At 47.5% G+C, this 21,014-nt stretch overlaps 1 protein-coding gene across 1 annotated transcript in view; it reads left to right on the forward strand.

The window, feature by feature from the left end:
• Positions 1 to 663: 663 nt before the first annotated feature.
• The window catches only part of Sim1 (SIM bHLH transcription factor 1), a 71,538-nt gene continuing 51,187 nt past the window's right edge, over positions 664 to 21,014 (forward strand). Inside the window, exons 1-8 of the mRNA XM_090337697.1 lie at positions 664 to 1,084; positions 10,197 to 10,279; positions 13,248 to 13,337; positions 13,589 to 13,697; positions 13,843 to 13,928; positions 14,754 to 14,953; positions 15,178 to 15,284; positions 16,304 to 16,451. Coding sequence (XP_090193823.1) covers positions 910 to 1,084; positions 10,197 to 10,279; positions 13,248 to 13,337; positions 13,589 to 13,697; positions 13,843 to 13,928; positions 14,754 to 14,953; positions 15,178 to 15,284; positions 16,304 to 16,451 — 998 coding nt within the window. The 5' untranslated portion in view covers positions 664 to 909. The remainder of the gene's footprint in view (positions 1,085 to 10,196; positions 10,280 to 13,247; positions 13,338 to 13,588; positions 13,698 to 13,842; positions 13,929 to 14,753; positions 14,954 to 15,177; positions 15,285 to 16,303; positions 16,452 to 21,014) is intronic.

Consider the following 21,014-nt stretch of genomic DNA (forward strand, 5'->3'; position numbering starts at 1 on the left):
GCCCAGCCTGGGCGAGGCGACGGGGACCGGAGACCCCGAGTTCTCACTCGCGGGGCTTGGGACCCCCCCAAAAAAAAAAGGCGTTTGGGTTATTTGGACGACCGGAGGGGAGGGCTGGGGGCTGAGGCTGGCATGGGTGAGGAGGGGCGGATGTTATTTGCCAGGGCAGGAGGGGGGGCGGCTCAGTCTTGTGGATCACTTCTCTATAGCTTAGGAAAACTAACCACACCGAACAGGAAAAGGATTTTTTTTTTTTTTAAAGAGAAAAGAGACCTCCTGGACCCTGGCAGCAAGGCGGAGGCGCCTTGAGCCCCGTCTGGACCCTGTTTCTGTGTTTGTCTTTCCGGGACTGGGGTGAGGGTTTGAGTGATGGTGGGGTCGCAGGTTTCTGACGCCCGGATGCTGTTTTTTCTGCAGGGGTTTAGAAGAGTTCGCCCACCGCCCCGCCGCCTGGCCCCAGCCGGCCCCCAGCCGCCCCATTCGGTCCCCACATCGCCTCTGAAGAGCAAACAGCGTCGGGGATTATTATGCCGAGTTTCCCAGGAGCGGGGTTCTCAGCTGCGAGCGGGTGAAAACGCCGGTTCCCCTCGGGTCCCACCAGCATTTGATGTCACCAGGTCTTCAGGATTGTCCAAATTCTCTTCCATCCGCAACGTTCTTATACCTGCGACTCCGATTTTTATTTTTTCCAAAGAAAAATATATTGTGTGCTGTCCCGGTCTTTTCCTACAATTACTATATTTCCCACTGGTGCAGACTTCAGCCTCTTCCTTCCAAGCATGTTTTACGTTTTCACCAAGTATGATTTCTAGTTGAAAGTTTCTGATTATTTTTTGTTGTTGTTGTTGCACCCGTGTTGGATGATTCTGTGGAGTTTACGTTGTAAGAAGAAAGGGAGAACGGGACACGATGAAAGAAAAGTCCAAAAATGCTGCTCGGACTAGGAGGGAGAAAGAAAATAGTGAGTTTTATGAACTGGCTAAATTACTGCCTCTGCCCTCGGCTATCACCTCGCAGCTGGACAAAGCATCCATAATCAGACTCACCACCAGCTATCTCAAAATGAGGGTGGTATTCCCCGAAGGTAAGTAAGTGCCTTTGCCCGGAGAAAATGTCAAAGGGAGGAGAAGGTGTGGATTTGCTAGGCGGGGGAGTCCAGAAGTTGGCTAACGTGCCAGTATTCCCCAAAGGGAAGTTCAGCTCAGCTCCTTGACCAGCCCTCGCTGAATTCCCAGTTCCTTTTCTAGGCTTCACTAATACTTTCTCTCCAGTCTATCAGATCTGTTTGGTTGGGAAGTAGCCCAACAGTGCTTTTGTCAACACTTCAGATACGGGGGGCTCAATTGAAAGTACTACTAATCCAAACACGCCTTTCTGTTTTATTCCTTCTGTTAGAACTGCAGCCAGCGGGAGAGCAGTAGTGCCGAATTTGGTAGTTTTGTTAGCTATAGCTAGACACATGCACAACAAGCTAGATAAGTTAGATAATAACTCTTCTGTATGTCTGTCGTTCTGCACAGTAATAGCAGGAATATTTTGGAACAAGATGTCCTGAATTTAACCAATCTCCTCAACTTCATATAATGAATTTACTCTAAATTTTTTAACATGTTCGCTGAGTCTTAGGCTAACTGTGGGGACTCAGTGATTTGTAACTCTGGCCCTCAGATTAGCTGTAAAACACAAGGCTAGTCCTAAAATATAGAAAATTAAATTAAGATAGCTGGTCCATTTAGAAAAATCCCTTCTCAGTGGCAGGTTGGCAAACTGAGGCTGGGAGAAAATATTAAATAAGACCTATAAATTAGAATAGCTTGTGGATATGATTTTAGACTGCAGTTAGGTGAGTAAGAATCTACTGCAGGAGGGCCAAGACTTGGCTCTGACTTCCTAGAATCCATCCTGTGAGTGACCATTTGTGCTCCCTTTTCCATTTCTCTGTTCAAATAAATAGATTGTCCAAAAATATTTCAGACCTGCCTTTGCTAGAGATTTGGAAATATGAAAAGGTAATTCCTAGAGAAGCAAATGAAGATTTAAGAGAAAAGACCCTGTTTAATTACAAAGGGGAACTTCTTTCTTATTTGGCCTTGTAGAGGTTTTACCTTGATGATTTTTCTTTTTAATGTTTTGGGGCTAACATCCAAAATCAACAAGATAAAGTGTTTGGAGGGAAAGGAAGTAGTCGCTATTGGGTTTGAAGTTTTGCTTTCCTTGCTCTTGATGTAAACACTTGTAAAAATATCCTCCAAATTAGTCAGGGCCACTAAGGGAAAAACTTCCAAACCAAACTGTAGTCCACTTTGCCCTCAAACTGCAAGTGGTGATAAAGTCAGTTCTTTTTAAAACGGTTCTTTGAGGAGACTCATTCAACTGTGGAAATAGAGAAGGATCAATGTTTTGAGTGCCTGAACAGTAGTTTTGGTTGGTTGTTGTTAATGGTGATGTTTCTTGTGTTTTTAAAGAAGAAAGGAAGGAGGATCTATACACTAAACACCACATTTCCCATTCACACCGTGCTGAGAATTGCTGATGGAAAAATTACCATTAGGCCACACTGCCTTCTGTTGAGAGAGAGAGAGAGAGAGAGAGAGAGAGAGAGAGAGAGAGAGAGAGAGAGAGAGAGAGAGAGAGAGAGAGAGAGAGAGAGAGAGAGGGAGAGAGGGAGGGAGAGAGAGAGATCTCCTTGTCTTTTATACTGTCAGCGCCTACTTTATAAAAATGAAGCTATTGCGAACTCGGCTGGCCGCGCTCTTCCTAACGGGATTATTAGCAGTGATTTGTCAGCTCCCGCGGTCTCAGTGGGCTCCCTTTCTGCGTGATTTCTAGCCGGTCTCATCAATTATCGGCGCCAATGTCGCTGGCTGCTTGATCAGAAACAGCATATGGTGCAGCTTGTGGAACTGAGAGTAATAGCAGGAGAAGAATAGCGTTCAGCGAGCGGGCAGACTCCACACCGCACCTACCGGAGAGCCCGGGGAGAAGCTGGGCCAGGGATCCTAGTCTGCTTAGAACAGGCCCTGGGCTGGGGCTGCAGGGAGAGGATGAATGAGTCTCTCTCTCTCTCTCTCTCTCTCTCTCTCTCTCTCTCTCTCTCTCTCTCTCTCTCTCTCTCTCTCTCTCTCTCTCTCTCTCTCTCTCTCTCTCTGTCTGTCTGTCTCTGCATTCCAGTTTAAGTTGCCAACTTTACAAATTATAAATTATATCACAAAACACAGGAAGAACAAAAAGTAAACTTTCTATAGACAAAGGTCTTGTTTAACAGTGAAGACAGGACCCCAGGTGGTCAGGCTGGGCCTTCTCTAGCCACTTTGAGCTGTAGTTTCTACACATCCCCACCTTTTCCCAAGGCCCGGGCCCAGACCCCTCTGGCTGTTCCCTTCTTCTTGGGTGAGTGTGAGTTTATAGGAGGAGGGGATGGACGATGTGTGAACTCTGGGCACATCATTTATTCCTTCAGCTACTGTCAAGCCCATAACTCACTCTCAGCGTGCACTTGATGAGTTAGAGGCGTTGGAACAGCTGGCTCCTAGGAATAAGGTTTTACGTTTGAGAATAAATGCTTATTTTGTATATGTTTCAAAAATCACAAAGCCCAGCCTAGCCTTTTAAAGTATAAAAAGAAAGGACAAGAAAAAATAGTAACAACAACAATAAAAGTAAAACCCAAAGCAACTCTTTTGAAAGGAGCACTACCAAAAGGAGTGGTGGTGACAAGTGGCAAAGCCAGGCATAACCGTAGGGGTGCCAGCTTTGGGTTCTGATTGAATTTAGGGCAGTGGATGCACAAACTTGAGGTCCAGGGCATACAGAGGAAACTGAGGACGTTTTATGGCTAGCATCCTTTGTTTCATAAATGTGAAGATAAAATTCCAAGCTGTCCTAGCTCATAGTGGGTCTTCAACAGAATTTTGTTTTAGGAATGGAAGAAATTATAGCTACTTCATCATAGCAAATATTCTATTACATGTGACTTGGATTTTGCAAGATATATGGTCTCAGATAATTACAAATCTGGTGACATAGCTGTATGTGTAACACCATTGTCAAAATTTAGCTTTTGCTCACATTTAATTTATGCTACCCTGTAATGCTGTTATATGGCAAACACTGTCACACTTACATTTGACAAAAGGAAAAAAAATTAAATATAGATCATTCCTCTATAGAAAAGGTCCCCCCCCCACACACTTGCTGAATACAATTTTTACCTCCAGGATCTAACAGGCTTTTAAAGGGCATGCTTCAACTTTTACTGTTTTACCTAATTAGGCAATATTAGAGAGAGAGAGAGAGAAAGAGAGAGAGAGAGAGGAAGAGGGATGAGATGATACTTGTATTTAAATAATTAAGGATAAACATTAGATTAGTTATTAAATAGGAAAAAAGGAAAGGGAAGAATACTGTAAAATAATGAAAAGAGCATATGGTCTCATTTATTTATAATATATTCTCTTTTAATATGGTCTTGCAATGGAAAAAAAATGAAGTGTGGAGTTGTTTATCAAAGCCAAATAAATTGGATATTCAAAAAGAGATGGAATGATCTTATTTGTGGGCAAAATAAGACACATTCAACCTAGAAGCACACATTTATTAGTTAACTCTAACACCAGTTTGAGAGGATAGTGATGAGCAGAATGCACAGTGAAAGGATCTGACGTGCTTTTGAATCAATGACTATTCAGAATCTTGGGAACACCACTCTGTATTTCATCATCAAGGTGTCTTTGGAAAGTAAACATAACCATAGAGTTGAAACTAGTAACTATTCAGGAGAGAGAATCTCTTCAAAGGCTAGGAATGATAAAACAAACCCGTTCTGTAACATTTCCCTCAAGATTAAAATTCCTAATCGTTGTATCTTTTGAGGCAGATAACTGGGGGGGGGGGAAAGAAAGATGTTCCCCTTTCCCACGTGGGGTGATGATTTAGGGTTGTTTTCTTGGCTGCTCCGGGAAATGATTGAGCATTAGGTTTCCATGTTTATTTTCTTACAGAAGTTTTTCTCATTTAAAGGCCTTTAAGCCCAGTTTATGGTCCACGCTGATTATCTGTGTTTAATTCTAGTTTTGATGTTCACTAAAAATATAAAGAAAAACAATCATGCAGAGCATTTTCTAGCCAGATTTATGTACTGGAAATTGTATATTCCATCAATGAAAAACAATGCCTTATTTGAGAGAGAAGAGAAGAGAAGAGAAGAGAAGAGAAGAGAGAGAGAGAGAGAGAGAGAGAGAGAGAGAGAGAGAGAGAGAGAGAGAGAGAGAGAGGGAGAGAGAGAGAAACCACAAAAGGAAGGCACTGATAAGTCACAAATCTGAGACTCAAGTTAGGCTAAACTTTCAGAGAACAACCATGACTGTTTAGGGGAGTTTTTTGTTTGCTTGTTTGTTTTGTTTTCCTTTCTGGGGAATTTGAGCAGCTTCAAACTTAAACAAACGGAGATGCACAATGCAACCCCCCCTGCCTGGATTCCCCCTGCTTTTCCTCTGTGGACCCGACTATTTCTCACACAAACAAGGTTTGGATCCCAATAACACTAAATGAACTTAGTTGGACGCCGCTACTAGCCTGGGATTCGTGGAAGTTTTAATGAAAAGGAACGCCAGTGATTTCGGCGTGATCTTGCTAATCAAGAACGCACTACCCCTGCCTCTTGAGCGGAGCAAACTTCCTCCGACCGGAATTCCTCACCCCACTTTGGTGACTGGGGTCAAACCCAGGCCTGCTAGGTTCACCGAGGGACCCGCCGCGCGTCTTTTCCCGCGGTGAGACTCCGCCGCCCACGAGGCTGTCACGCAAGTCCCAGGCTTTGCGGTGGTTCTTCTGGGTCACCCCTGTGTGACAGCAACCACCCTCCTTGCTGCTTGCGCCACTGTCCCCCAGCACGGGAAGTAATCCCACACTTAAAGGGCCTTCAGATCAAATCATGCCTGTCTGGCGAGGCCAGGCGCGGTGCGAGAGTCCGGGTCTCCAAGCCAAGCAAACACAAAACCCGCAGCCTCGGCTGTGTCCGCCTGGACCGCGCGGGTCGCCAGGGCGGTGGGGTCGCCACGTCCCGGTCATGACGGAGGTCCGAAGTCTAAAACTATCTGGCTTGCCCCGTTTGCAGCCCTCGTCCCAGTCGTTGTCTGGGCCGTGCTGAACGCTGCCCTGCCCCGGCCACCCCTCGCTGCGCACGGGGAGTTCGGTTCCCAGGCTCCGAGGCCTCCGAGAAGCCGGGACTGAGCCCGGGGGGTAGGGGAGGGTCAGCGCCGCGACCATAGGTGTGCACCCCAGATTTACACTTACGGGGGCCCGTGAGGGCGCAGAGGCATTGGGCCCCCGAGGACTCCGGCCAGGCGGGTGGGGCGAGGCCTGGCCCAGAGGGGTCGCTGGCCAGGTAGCCTAAGCTGCAAATGAGAGGAGGGGGCCAGTGCGACTGGGTGCCTGAAGGGACTTTCTGCTCTGAGAGAGTTCCTGCAGTCTGGTTCCAGTGGGTGTCACCTGTTCTTTCTTGCTCCCTCTCTTTCTCAAACAGCCCAGCCCGAGACCCGTGTCCCCAGCTCTGCACAAAGGCGGCTGGCCGGGCACCAGCCTGGGGAATAAGTGGACTTTGCATTCAGTAATGACCACAGGCCTTGCAGAATTCAAAGGATTTGGGGGCTTTCGGTAAAGTGGGGGGGGGGGAGGAAGGGAACTTATGTTCCTAGGCCTTCCTCCTCCCTGGTGCTTCTGGGCCTCTGGTGGCCCGGGACCCAGGTTAGCGTTTTAGGGACCCAGTGCTAAGAGTGGGGGCAGCTCTTGCAGCTTCCCCTTTACCTAAAAGGTGAGGAGGCAATGAAAGAGAGGAAGGGAGGGAGAGAGTGGGAGAGGGGGAGGGAGCGAGAGGGAGGGAGAGAGAAAGAGAGAGAATCTGTTCTTTTTCTCCCTGTCTGAGTGTGAAGGGGGGGGAGATGATGCTGAGGGTCTGTAATCTATATTTTGTCAAGGGTATGAAATTCATTCGAAGGAAAAGCGCGATCAATTTATTTTTGCTCCTTGCAATAACACAGCTGGATGATGCTTTGAGCTCCAGCTAGACTGTGGCTCATCATTCATTCGCCAAGAACGGGCCTAAATGGTGCCTGTGGGATTAGGTCAATTTTAGTGGATCTACTTCGCCTCATTTGGTTACTAATTGGTTTCTTGTTTTATAAATCGAAATCTCATTTTCAGGAAATTACAAAACCCGTACAGTCAGTCCATTGAGGTAGTCCTTGGGTCAGGGGGTATTTAAATGGAAATGGCTCAACCCAGCACCAAGGGTAAAGCCGCGGGTGAAACTTGCCCGGGGTTTTCACATGAAATGTGAGCTAGCCCTTTAGATTCATAAGAGATACATCGCTTCTAATGCTACTTATGTAAATATAATAAACCAGACTTTAAGGGAAGGAGGAGGGCTAGGAGAAGCGAAATTTATCTGCGAAGGTTAATGTAGCATATCTTGGAAATCTTCCAAAATAGATTATGTTTTTCTTTGTGTCCGACCACTTTAGCTGGGGAAAATCCTTTTGTCTCAAACTCGATTTCATTCTCTCCTCCTTCTGCGGGCTTCTTTTCTCCTTTGGAAAACCGGGTTCCCTAGGCCCTCGCCAAATTACAAGAGAATCTTTAGATCTTGTGCCCACTGTAATCCCGCCGCAAAAGGAGCTGCTCTCCTCCTCATTTTAAACAGACAATCAAAGGATTTGCGAATTTTCTGCGGTAGGTCAAGTGCAGAAATGGAATCTCAGCTTACCTCCCCCCCACACACACACACTTCAACAACTGAAATTAGGTACTTCTCCAGACACTGAAGGCGAGAGGAGAAGGGGTCCTGGGTCAGGGGTGTCCTCGTTTCTTACTGGGGAGTTTGGGGGGGCGGGGGTCAGGCTCCTGATCCAGGATGTTGGAGCTGGGCGAGCTCAGCCCTAGGCTTACATTTGGAAGTCCCGACAGGTAGACGGAGGACAGTCGGTTCCTTACAAAACATTAACTCAGCCTTAACCGTGTGACCGGGATTCCAGAACACAAAGGAAAGGCCAAGCTGGGTGAAAGCAAAAGCACGGTGGTAGTGTTGGTGGTGGTGGTAGCAGGGAGGGCGAGGGGGGCCCCGGTGAGTCCGCAGCAGGCCGGGCTGCTTATTAACCTGGGCTAGGAGGAGTCTGGTGTTCCCTGCCCGCTGCAGGCTAAATGAGGCCGCTAGCGGACAAAACACTCAGGCCCCTGCCAGCGTTCCCAAACCAGTGTCGGACCCTCCACCCCACCCTCTCGCAGACCCACAACTGTTTAGATGGAAGACATTTATGGATCCATAGTTGGGATCTCGCATCCTAGGTGAAGGGCAGCCAGAGGCCGGTTTCCGACCCAGCGCAGCCCTGGGGCTCACGAGTGGCGGCCACGGGCTGGCCGAGCTGTGCGCTCCGGAGACGCTTTGGGGGTTTGGGGCTTTTGGCCCAGGGCGAAGGGGTCCCAGAGGCGGGCACAGCGGGGTCCTGGGCGCTCTCAGAAAGGCTTCTCTCCTTTTCCGCAGTGGCCCCGGTGGCCGGCACCTGCGGGTGTGGTGCAGTGGGCGAGGGCGTCCTAGCCCGGATCAAAACCAAACAAACCCGGCCCAAACCTGCCCTGGCTAGACCGGGTGGGTCAAGAATGAAACGCAGGTGACAGACGCCGAAGTGTGTACAGGTTGCTGTGACAGGTCCCTCGAGTAAACGTCTCGGGAGGACGAGCGGGCTGAAGAGTCCGGAGAGGAAATCTGCAGAGAGAGGGGGGGGACCCCATTTGCAGGCAGGGGAGGGGGCACCGGTGTTTGCCCAGCGGCGGGGCAATCGTTAGATTTATTTAGACGTGCAAACACCCAGAAAGATCCTATTCGAGCTCATCGCTACTCGTTGCCGGGGTTTTGATCGTTTAAGGAGCAAGACCTTTTTAAAAATACGCCTCGACGTTTTATCATGAAAGATTCTTTCTAGCCCTATATGATAATGAATGAAATGAATATTTGTCATTGTATACATTATGATGTATTTGCTCCTCACGAAACAGGTCACCTTAAAAAAAAACTAGCCACGTTAAAATCCTGTTCAATATAAGAATCAAAAGATTTAACGAAGTAGTTAAAAGATTTCAGCGTCAGCCTTGTTATATGATCTCTCAATATTTAATGTAGGTTTTCACAAATTCCTTCTGGCTTATGTTGATTTCTTTCTGCACACATAGCAAAGTCCATATGTTTTGATCTGACAGGAGAGTCTGAAGTGTTTTATTTATTTGGAGGCCATCCCCACAAAATGGTTTGTGGCAAAGACCTTAGTGTGTAATAAGAAGAATGGGCCGTCTTTGCTAACAGGAGATGTTGAGATATATAGACGAAGTAATGATTCCCTGGGTCTAGAAATAGAATGAAAATATTGCTGAGAAGCGATTCCCACCTCAATGTAGGAACAGACTTCAGAGAAGCTCGGCCGGATCTTTATGGTTTTGTTCCTCGTGTTCTTCTTTTTCCTTTCTTAATTTCACGGGGGTGGGGGAGGGTGAGCTGTGTGCTAGGCTGGTACTTGGATGGGAAAGGAGAAAGAGTTGTGAACGAACCCTCTGGAAGTCACCCGCCACCATTTTTTGCCCCCATAAAGAGGATTAAAATCAGAGGCCGAGGGAGAATGGCTGGGAAGCCACACAGCCAATCAGAAAGGCATCTGGGTCCAGATGGACCTAGGGGGTTGTCTCAGCTCTCTCCCGTCGTGTTTTCTGGGTGTGGGGACACCCTCCCGTTTTTTTTTCAACGCGGCCCATGAAGAAAACTGTTAAGTGTCCCTAGCCTCCATAGAAACACAAATGGACCTCACGGGGTGGGGGGGCGGTGGGTGCAGGGTGCTGACCTTCAGAGCAGGCGCTTATTGGTTCTCCCTGAGAAACTGGGTTGGCAGCTGGAGTGGGGGGACAGGGGGTGGCAAGTGCAATTTCTGCTTTGAAGCCAAGGGGGCGGGGCCAATATTTCCACTCCCGGACACGCCCCCTCCTGTCCCCCAGCAGCTTGGCGCTGGGCAGGGGTATGACCTGGGGGGGGGAGGGTGTGATATACGTGGTACTCCCTAGCACCGGTGGCCTCTGTGTAACAAACCATTAAAACGCCAGCTAGCCTCCAACAGCCAACTAGGTGTGGTTTTGTCACTAAAGACAGTGTGCTTCCACAGGGCTCGGCGAGGCGTGGGGTCACTCCAGTCGGACTAGTCCCCTGGACAACGTTGGCCGAGAACTAGGCTCCCATCTACTCCAGGTACTGACTCCGTTGCAGTTTGAGGGGGGTGGTGCAGAGTTCAAGGTGCTTGCTCCCTTACTGTGTCTCAGGAGGGGAAAAGTAGGGTGGGGGTGGATCTTGCCTAGACATAGCTTACCCTCAGGCCAGCAGCTCCCCCAGTGTTAAAACTTTCAGCTCCTCTGCTCCAGGATGGGTGATGGCAGCTCACTGGGCTGAGAATGAAGCAAGGGGCGGCCTAAAATTGGGATTTGGAAAAGATCCATGAGAGCAAGGCCCCATCAGGGCTCTCAGGCCCAGGGAAGGGGCACTACCGGTCAGTTTTCAGCTGAGGGAACTGGAAAGCCCTGGGCCACAGAGCCAGGCCTGAATTGAAGGCTTTGCAGAGGAAAGAATCTGAATCTGGTAGAAATACTGGTTAGTGCTTGAAGCCCACACATTCCGGACCCAGCTGTGTCTGCAACTCATCTCCCTGTAGTTCTCAGGCTCCCCTGATTCTCCAATGAGCCCTAGCCTCAGACCAGTCCAGACTGGCCAGAGAATGAACTCTCTCCCCTGCCCACATACAGCCCCTTAGGTAATGAGTTTAACCAATGTGGGGCGCCACTTACCTTGTTATTTGCAGTGCACACTGTTGTAAATAGCTTGTTGCCCCCGTATGTGGAAGAACAAATATTTTAAATAGTAAAACTCCCAGTGGCACTTTTAGGTTTGACACTTGTCCCCTATACTGCACCCTCTTTATTATTACTCAAGTCCACTGGGAGCTCCTGGACTTAGAAGAAGCTCAGTGAAATCAGCCAGTTAGCTCTCTCCCTGCTTTGGGCCTGAAGAAATGGCATCTATTAACAACATACCACAGGTCTACAGACTCATTCAGTTCCCTTTTTTCTTTCTTTCCCAGAGACCTAGTAGAATTTATGGGTTTATTTATTTTATAGAATTTGAATTCATAGCTGCTTGTATTCTACATCTTGCATCACACGTGTAGCCCCTTTTTCTTTAGTTAATTTTCATTCGGGTAGGCCTTCCTACTTAGGCCTCTATTGCAGCCATGTTGGGATTACAAGCATATAACACCAGGCTGAGGTTTTTGTTGTTGTTGTGATAAAGTCTTGATAACTTTTTGCTTTGGACTGGCCAACTAGGATCCTTCCCAATCTGTCTCTGGTAACTGGAATTACAGGTGTGAGCTACTATCCTGGCCTGAGACCAATGAGATTTTACTGCCCCCCCTGGACACAGCTAAGTAAAAGTCTGCTTGTACCTGAAGCTTAGCATATGCTGTCCCCTCCCCCAAGGCCTCCATTCAGGCAAAATCTGTTTCTCTAAATTTTCTTTTTTCCTTTTCCTTTTTTTTTTTTTTTTGCTGGTCATGGGGTGTAAACTCAGAACCTAGCTACCCCTGACCTCTTTTGCTCAAGCTAGCACTCTACTGCTTAAGCCATAGTTCCATTTCTAGGTATTTTGATTTATTGGAGATGAGTCATTGACTTTCCTGCCCAGTCTCACTTCAAACCTCGATCCTCAGATCTCAGCCTCCTGAGTAGCTAGGATTTCAGGTGTGAGCTACTGGTGCCTAGCTGTTTCTCTAAATTTTTATCTTGGTTAATGGTGGCATTTTCTGTTTAATATCCTCACCGAAATGAGGAAATCAACCTTTAGCCTTTCTGCCACGCACCAATCAGCATTAAGCCTAAAGCCATTATCATCTTAAGTTAGAGTCTCCCTGTCCTTCATTCCCTTGGTGAAATTCTCAGCTTGAAAATAAAACTTCTACTGCAGCTAGCTCCCTCCTTCAATCTCTTGATCTTCATTCCTTTTTCCTGCAAGTTGTTGTCCACACACTTTGAACCCCTGTGCCCTCTCCCCAATGTCACAGGACATTTTAGTCCTGCTTAGAAACCTCAGATCACTAGACAAGCAAATTCGGATTCCTTGCTGTGCTGCTCTCCAAAATTCCATTAGAATCATTTCTGGTAGACTGAACTCATCATGTCAGAATATACCAGCTCCATTCTCTTCGCACCTCGTGTCTTTGCTACACCATTCCTTCTGCATGGGGTGCTCTTCTTCTCCTCTCTAGTGCTCACTTTCCCTCCAAGGTGCTGTGCAAACATCAACTTCCTTAAGACCCCTGTGATTCTCCATCAGGCCCCTGGTTTCTCAGCTTCAAGTTCTCTTGCCTATTCAGCCTGGTCCATCCAGCATTAGGTTATCTTCAGGCCAGTTGCCCCTCTGATTAACAACTTCTGGAGAGCAGGATTTGACCCATCCTAATTATCCACAGTCTCCTCTGTGGATGCATTCACAGGGATGAAGGGACAGAGGGAAATCTAAGTCATTTCTTCATGAAGAGCCCATGTTTGATGCAACACATACACTGTACAAGATTACTCTATGGACTTACTGCTTGAAAAGCCTCTCCTCCCCTGAAACTCCCTCTCCTGGATTTTTTCCAGAGCCACTGGCCAGCTTCCTTCTGTCTGCAAACTTTATACTGCCTTGTCAACCAGTTCCTTCTCCACTGGATCATTCCCAAACCCTGCTACTCCTCTTTTCACTATAGAATACTGCCATTATGGAGTTCTCCTACACTGAGGCGAGAAGTGTTGATTCTGTCAATGATAATCATCCCAAGAACCTAACTTATCTTTGCTTAAAGGCTATGAGCCACCCCCAATTCATACAGGCCTGTTACAGTTGTGTCTTTCCTTGGTGAGCAACCTGTGTGTTCCAGGGCATTAGGCTCATCTCTTGCTCCCCTGCATCTCTCTCAATCTTCTACATGCCCCAAATGTTTACAAATTTGTAGTGACCCCAAGAGTGGACATTGGTGGCTGGTTCTCCGTCCTCCTCCTTGGCAATCTCTCTCCAAGCCTTCTCTTCGCACTTCTGGCTGAACTTCTTATTATCTCTAATTTATAAACCCTCATTTATCCAGATGGCTCCGAGGTCTCTCCATTAACTCTGCTTTCTGCCTCCCCAGACCCTGGACGGCTTCATCTTTGTTGTGGCTCCGGATGGGAAGATCATGTACATCTCAGAGACAGCCTCAGTTCACCTGGGTCTTTCTCAGGTAGGTGAGTGGTCCTCATTTCCAGCCTGTGGTGTTCCAGCCAGAGCTGGTAGAGGGAAGGGAGGGCATGGTTTATGGAAGAAGCAAAGTGTAGCAAGCTCTACCCTCTGTCCCCATTGCCAGAGGCAGTCCATAGCAGCTGACCTGTCCTCATGGTCCTGCAGACTCCCTGGCCCAAGCAAGCCTTCAGCCTCTTCCTGGGGGGGCCGCTGTATCACCGCAGAGACCCGGTGATCCCCTCCTCTTTACAGGTAGAGCTGACTGGAAACAGCATTTACGAATACATCCACCCTGCCGATCATGACGAGATGACGGCCGTGCTCACCGCCCATCAGCCCTACCACTCTCACTTCGTGCAGGGTAAGGTGGACAGACCGGTGCCCCGAGCCCCTTGGTGTCCATGAGAATCCATGTGGGATTTCTACTTGCAATTCCTTATAGCTGAGAGGTGGTTGCCACGCTGCCAGTCTCACCTGCTGAGCTTCTCTTTGCTCTTCTCTCCCAGAGTACGAGATCGAGCGCTCCTTCTTCCTCAGGATGAAGTGTGTCTTAGCTAAGCGGAACGCTGGCCTCACCTGCGGAGGCTATAAGGTGTGTGGCGGAGCTGGAAGACAGGTGGAGGGGGCGGGGCAGGATACCTGATTGCCCAGCAGCCATCCCCCCCAGTTTGGATTCTGCCCCAGTTGAGTCCCCCAAAAGTTTTAAAGCACCTGCAGGGGTGTTTCCTTAGGGTCCCTGACCTTTGAGAGCATCTGTGGGCCAGGCTGAAACCACCAGGTGTGATTAAGCTGCAGACAGCCCTGTGAGACGAGCTGGCTGAGTTTCCACTGATGGAGATGTCCTAACAGCCGGTTTTGACCCTCAGATAGGTTAAGAACCCGAGCCGTAGTTACAAACTGTGCTTCTTACGTCTAGTGGGATTAAATATTAGGAAGCAGATTGGCGACTTGATTTAGATGGGTTAAATGCTTTGCAAATAAATATGCCTATTATTTTATTATATTACTTCAATTTTGTGTCAGTCCTAGGGCCTGGACACTGCCCCTTAGCTTTTTATCACCCAAGGCTGGTGCTCTACCACTTGAGCCACAGCTCCACTTCTGGCCTTTGGCTGGTTAATTGGAGATAAGAGTCTTAGGTTCTTCTGCCTGGTCTGGTATCAAACCCGGATCCTTGGGCCACCAACAACTTGCGTATTTTTTTAAAGTTATTATTATTGTAGAACAAACTCCTAAGTGAACTCAGTATGGGTTCCAGTGGCTGACCAGTAACTCTGGACCCCGCAGAAGGAAGGGCGTGGTTCCCACAGAGTTTGTGGTCAAGTGGAATCTTCCTGAGATTCCATTCCTTGGCACATTTTTGTGGGTTCTTCCTGATGGGGCCGAGTCTCACTCACCCTCTCTTTATCCACCACAGGTAATTCACTGCAGCGGCTATCTGAAGATCCGCCAGTACAGCCTGGATATGTCCCCCTTCGACGGCTGCTACCAGAACGTGGGCCTGGTGGCTGTGGGCCACTCGCTGCCTCCTAGCGCCGTCACGGAGATCAAACTCCACAGCAACATGTTCATGTTCCGAGCCAGCCTGGACATGAAGCTCATCTTCCTGGACTCCAGGTGTGTGGACGCGGCTGAGCAGGGCTGTTCTTAGAGGAATGGCGGCCTTCTCGGCTCGCTGAGGGGCAGGTTTCCTTGCCTGTCAGGGGCCCATTTTGCAGGTGACTCCACTGTCTGAGTGCCGGGAAGTCAGGGCGTCCCCTCCCCATCTGAGACCACAGGGGAGGTGAGGTAAACGGCCTGGCACTCAGCTTTTTTTGGGGGGGGGGATTGCTTTTCCTCAGGGTGGCAGAGCTGACGGGCTACGAACCTCAGGACCTGATTGAGAAGACCCTGTACCACCACGTGCATGGCTGCGACACGTTCCACTTGCGCTGCGCGCACCACCTGCGTAAGGGCCGCACCCCTCTGCCCTTCTCCACCTCCCCCGGGTCCCAGGGGAGGATCTCAGTCACCAGGCTCTGGCAGAGTAGGAGTTGCCATGGTGGGCCCCCCGCCCCCAGGCCTCCTGGGACCCTGAACCCGGCCTGGCTTCTCCTCACCCTCCCCCCTACCCCCCGCTGCTAACATTGGGGGTGGAGAGGGAACATTTCTGGGCTGTCCCCCCACCAAAAAAAAAAGCGGTTTTATTATGCTACGAATGCTTTTTCACCTGGACACCACATTAAACAAATGCCAGAAACCAACACCAGTGTAGTCCCCACAGGCGAATCTCCTCACCTGTGCTTTGGAGTTTTGAGTTTTATTTCCCGGAAGAGGGAACTTGAAAATCAGGAGATCCCTTGAGCAAACTCCTTCCAGGCTTACTTAGAAAAGCCAATCGGAGAGGCCAGGCGCCAGCGGCTGACGCCTCCAATGCTACTTATTCATGGAGCCTGAGATCTCAGGACCACTGTCCTAAGCCAGACTGGGGGGAAAAAAAAGAAGTCCCTGAGACTCTGACCTCCAGCAAAAAGCCAGAGGTGGAGGTGTGGTTCAAGTGGTAGAGCGCCAACCTTGAGAGAAAAAAAAAAAGTAGCAGCAGCAGCAGCCGTGGCTGCTACAGGGGTTCAAGCCCCAGTAAATCCCTCCTCCCTCAACATACACACGGGAGGGGCGGGTAGTGAAACGAAAAAGCAGTCTAGGGGAGCCTCACAACTTACCAGCGTTTTCCTGGCAGTTGAAACTGAGGTCCAGTGGAGGAAAGCCCATTAGCAGACCCATTAACCCCCTGCCCGCCCCCCTGCGCGCCCTGCAGTTGAACAGAAGGATCGTTTCGACCGGGAGTTTGCCTGTTGTCCCTCCCTCCTGCGGGGCGCCCTTATTAGGGTCCCCAGGGGGTCGGCGCTCGCCCCCCCCACCCCGACGTTGGGGAGCCATGGGGAGGGAGGGGGACTGGCTCACCTCCCCGCGCTTCTGTCTCTCCACCAGTGTTGGTGAAGGGCCAGGTGACCACCAAATACTACCGCTTCCTGGCGAAGCACGGCGGCTGGGTGTGGGTGCAGAGCTACGCCACCATCGTGCACAACAGCCGCTCGTCCCGGCCGCACTGCATCGTCAGCGTCAACTACGTCCTCACGTGAGTGCAAAGCCCGGGACCCCCGTTTCCCACGCCCAGGAGGGGGACCCCAGCCTGGGCTGGCCCGGCCGTCGGACCCCCGGGGGCTGGCGGCGCCGGCGGGGCGCAGGGGGCTCTGTCAGCTCCCCCAAGAGCCTTCCTTCATTTTCTAGGGGAAGGTTTAGGAGTTTTTCCATTCCACTCCGTTCTGTGTGTTCTTCTCTCTCTTAACCTCATAAACGAACTGTGCATTAAATAAAACAATGCGGGGAAAGGGGGAAGAGAGTCAGAGAGAGAGAGAGAGAGAGAGAGAGAGAGAGAGAGAGACAGAGACAGAGACAGAGACAGAGACAGAGACAGACAGAGAGACAGAGACAGAGAGAGACAGAGAGAGAGAGAGACAGAGACAGAGACAGTGACAGAGAGAAACAAAGACAGAGACAGAGACAGGACAGAGAGACAGAGAGAGAGACAGACACAGAGTCAGACAGAATGACAGAGACAGAGAGACACAGAGAGAGACAGAGACAGGGAGACAGAGAAACAGAGAGAGAGAGACAGAGAGAGACAGAGAGAGAGAGATATAGAGAGAAACAGGGAGAGACAGACAGACAGAGACAGACACAGAGAGAGGATAGAGATAGAGACACACAGATTGACAGAGAGGAGAGAGACACAGATTGACAGAGACACAGAGACAGAGAGGAGAGAGACACACAGAGAGACAGAGAGACAGACAGAGGAGAGAGTCACACAGAGAGACAGACAGACAGACAGGAGAGAGACACACAGAGAGTCACATAGAGGAGAGAGACACACAGAAAGAGACAGAGAGACAGAAAGTCAGAGACAGAGAGGAGAGACAGTGAGAGGGGAGAGAGATAGAGACACACAGAGAGACACCCAGAGAGAGACAGAGAGGAGAGAGACACAGACACAGACACAGAGAAAGAGAGAGAAGGAGAGAGAGAGAGAGGGGAGAGGAGGATCCCACGTACAGACCCATTTATGGTTAACAAACAGGACATCTGTTTCACTTTTTCAGATCTGGGGTTTGAAGTTCTTAATTTTAACCAGAGTCTCCAGTCAAAGTTAAGGGTTCTCCGCGAGCGCCTTTCTCCCCGACCACAGCAGGGCGGGAGGCCTCCGAGCACGGGCGCCAGGGCCTCAGAGTCGCTGGGAGCACTCCCGGGGGGCTGAGCCCAGCTCTGGGGTGTCCCTTGAGGGGACGACGTGGCCTCCGAGCGCCGGTGGGGAAAGCACACCTGCCGGAGCCCCCTAAGAAACTCCTGGGGCCCCAGGGGCTGTTGCGGTTTTGTTGGAAGGGGTTGAATCTTCTGGGGACTTGGGGATGGGGTGACTTGGGGACGGGGCAGAAGAGACGGTTCTGATCTCAGAGTTGCTGAGGGGATGGTCTTTGGAATCGCTTATATTGTCGTGGTCGATGAGAACTGGATCCATTCCACCTTGTTTTTAATCGCCAAATTAACCACCTAGTAGCTGGAAATAGGCTTAGCAAGTAAGGCCAATGTGGGCACTGCTTCATAAGGATATATCATTCAATGGACTCTGGAAATGAGTTGGGTTGAGGCGAGAATTCAGCCTCAAGAAAAATACCTGGTTATGATAACCTCTCGCTTTTCTCCTATTGTAGTAAACGATGTGACTATTACTATTGGATTTGGGCAATAGATGGAAGGCTATGTGTTATGCTACAGAGTGAAAACCTATCCTTATTTGGGGGGATCACGGAATGAAGCCATTCGTCTTATGGACATAGTTTATCATATTATTAAATACACATAAGAAGATGGCAGGGCATAACTTGTAAAATAAGTCAGTCTGTAAAGCAAAATATTAAAGGGTGAAAAATTGTGTCTGCTTAGCATGGAAAGAAATCAGACATTCTTTAAGAAGGTGCTTTGTATGTCTGAGACATCACAAGCATTAGACATGCACCCTGTTCTCTGGCGGGTGCCTGTGGCTAGAAATCATTCTTTATCAAACACCAGGATATAGAGTCCCACAGTCCCCTACAAATGATCTGAATGCAAGTTAGACCTCCCAATGGGTAAACTTAATTTATGTTTGAAGTCGTTTTGAAATATTCTGTTTTGTTTTCCAGTGGGGAAGTGTTCTTTTTCCTTCTGTTGGCTTTGCCATTTTCTACACACTTCTTCAGAGCCGCTTAATAAGACCTTCCACTTTACATTCAATTAAAAAAATACATAATTTGTAGAAAGAAAAAAAAGCCTGGCACCTATTTTCTGAACTTTCTGTACATCTCATTGAAAAGAGAAATAAACAGACAGAAGCATACAAGGTGAAAAGCTGAAGTTGATTACTTTTTAAGAGGCCCTGCTCCAGTCCCTGGATAAAAAATTCTTAGAACAATTTTTATGGCTGCAAATGTGGAAACTGCTTTAAATGAAATGCCATCAAGTGGCTTGTGTGTGTCAACAGGATTTTCATAATGAACAGGTTGCAGTTTGTTTGATGTGTATATCACACAGCTGGCAGGGAGTTACTAATTTACATTGTCTTAGCAAATTAAATAGAAGGGTATTGATTCTCTAGGGTAGTAGTGAACTAGCACATGCATTTGTCTTTAGGACTACTTTTCTATGATGTCAGAGAAGTGAATTCTTTCCAAATGCCCCACCCCAAATAATGTACTTAAAAACTAAGCTCTGAAATAATTTGACATGCCATATGTTTTTCAAACTTAAACATTTTTTATGGTCAAAGTATGACTTTGAAGGGAATTTTATGCCATGAAAGGACAGAGTATTTTTAAATAAGCATTGATCACATGAAGGTATGGTTTTTTAAAATTAGGTGTTCATTTTTCTAATTTCTGAAAGGTAAAGTTTATTGCCCACTATTATCTAATAAAAGCAACAATGAGTAGAATTATTCAACAATCTTATTTTAATAAGCACCTGGAAACAGGGAAATGTGGATGATTTTAAAGTCAGGTGGCAAAAGTCTTGATGTGTTTGGCTGGGTTTTGTGAGATATTCTATAAATCCATGGAAGAGGGGTGAGAAAACAAACCTAACTTGTCTCTTAGTTTCTCTGGTCTCTGAGTTTCAGTGGAACTTCTATAGCTTTTTCTTCCCTCCCCACCTCCTCCTCCCTCCAAAAAAAATTAAAACTCAACACAGAACAGTTTGTGATTTTCCTACCTTACACACATACTGTCAGAGTTTTATCTTCCAAGTTAAAAATATCTTATATATCTTGAGTATTCACAGGCTTTGAAGTAAATGCTACATATGGCAGGATTGATCTTGGTTTTAAGAGGATAGATGAATGGAGGCTGTGTCTAGTTTTAGTGGATGTGGGGAAGGTGTGGCAAATAGGGCTGTGTATACCATTCTAAGCCTTGGGTGGTTTTCTTGCATTCATAGATACTTGACTTTGATTGGTGGTAATTATTCATAGTCTGTTCAGATGGGAAACATTAGTAGCAGTGTGAAGAAAATTGAAGTAGTGGAGCACCTAATAAGCTATGAAAAGTAGTTTCAAGGGAAGTGGAAAGTAGTCATTCTTTTTATGATTTCAGGCTTCATATATTAAAAAATAAGCAATATTTCTCTTTGTTCAAAGATAAACCTTCAAAAATGAAGTGTAAACCTTCAATTTTGAAACATTTTAGAACTTCAAAGTTTTCAAACACAGAAGCTGAAAGAACCACACAACAAAGATCCTTATACATATCATCTACATACATCAGCACTGCTACCATGTGCCATGCTTGATCTCCAACCACTTGTTTACATGTCCATTTTATGTGTATTTCCCCCTCACTAGGTAATTTCAAAGTAAGATAAAGACTTCATAATATTTTATTAATACCCCTATTTAGTTATCATGCTATATATATATATATATATATTTATTTATTTTTGCCAGTCCTGGGGCTTGAACTCAGGGCCTGGGCACTGTCCGTGGGCTTTCTCAACGCTAGGGCTCTACCACTTGAGCCACAGCACCACTTCTTTTTTATTGTAATTAATAGAAGGGTTACATTATATTCATTATATATATAGAAGGTACATTATTTATCATTGCTACCCCTTCTTATGTTTTTGTCCTCATTTCCCTCCCCCGACCCCTCCTCTCATTTTCCCCCTTCCCTATCCTATTTCAAATAAACAAATAAACATATATACAATATATCAGATAACAAGGTAAGATACTGTAACAATATGAGATAACCAAGGGACAACAAAAGAGATGAGAAATAACATGGTACATTAAGAACAACAATCACACGTTATATGGCTCTTGTTTCTATATCCTGGAAATCTTTTCATTTAGTGTCATCCTATATGGCCTTATCTAGGTTTTGCCCTATTGTAAACCTCTGCTAGGATAGTCCAAGGTTTATACTAATTATGACAAATGAGGGAAACCATTGAGCCTATGTTCCTGTGAGTCTGGCTTACTTTACCTAATGTGATGTTTTCTAAGTCTTTCCATTTCCTTACAAATGGGGCGATGTCATTCTTTCTGATGGCAGCATAGAATTCCATTGTGTATAAATACCATATCTTTTGATCCAATCATCAACTGAGG

The sequence above is a fragment of the Megascapheus bottae genome, chromosome 8 (genome assembly GCF_031878675.1).
Source record: "Megascapheus bottae isolate mThoBot1 chromosome 8, mThoBot2.hap1, whole genome shotgun sequence".
Lineage (NCBI taxonomy): Eukaryota > Metazoa > Chordata > Mammalia > Rodentia > Geomyidae > Megascapheus > Megascapheus bottae.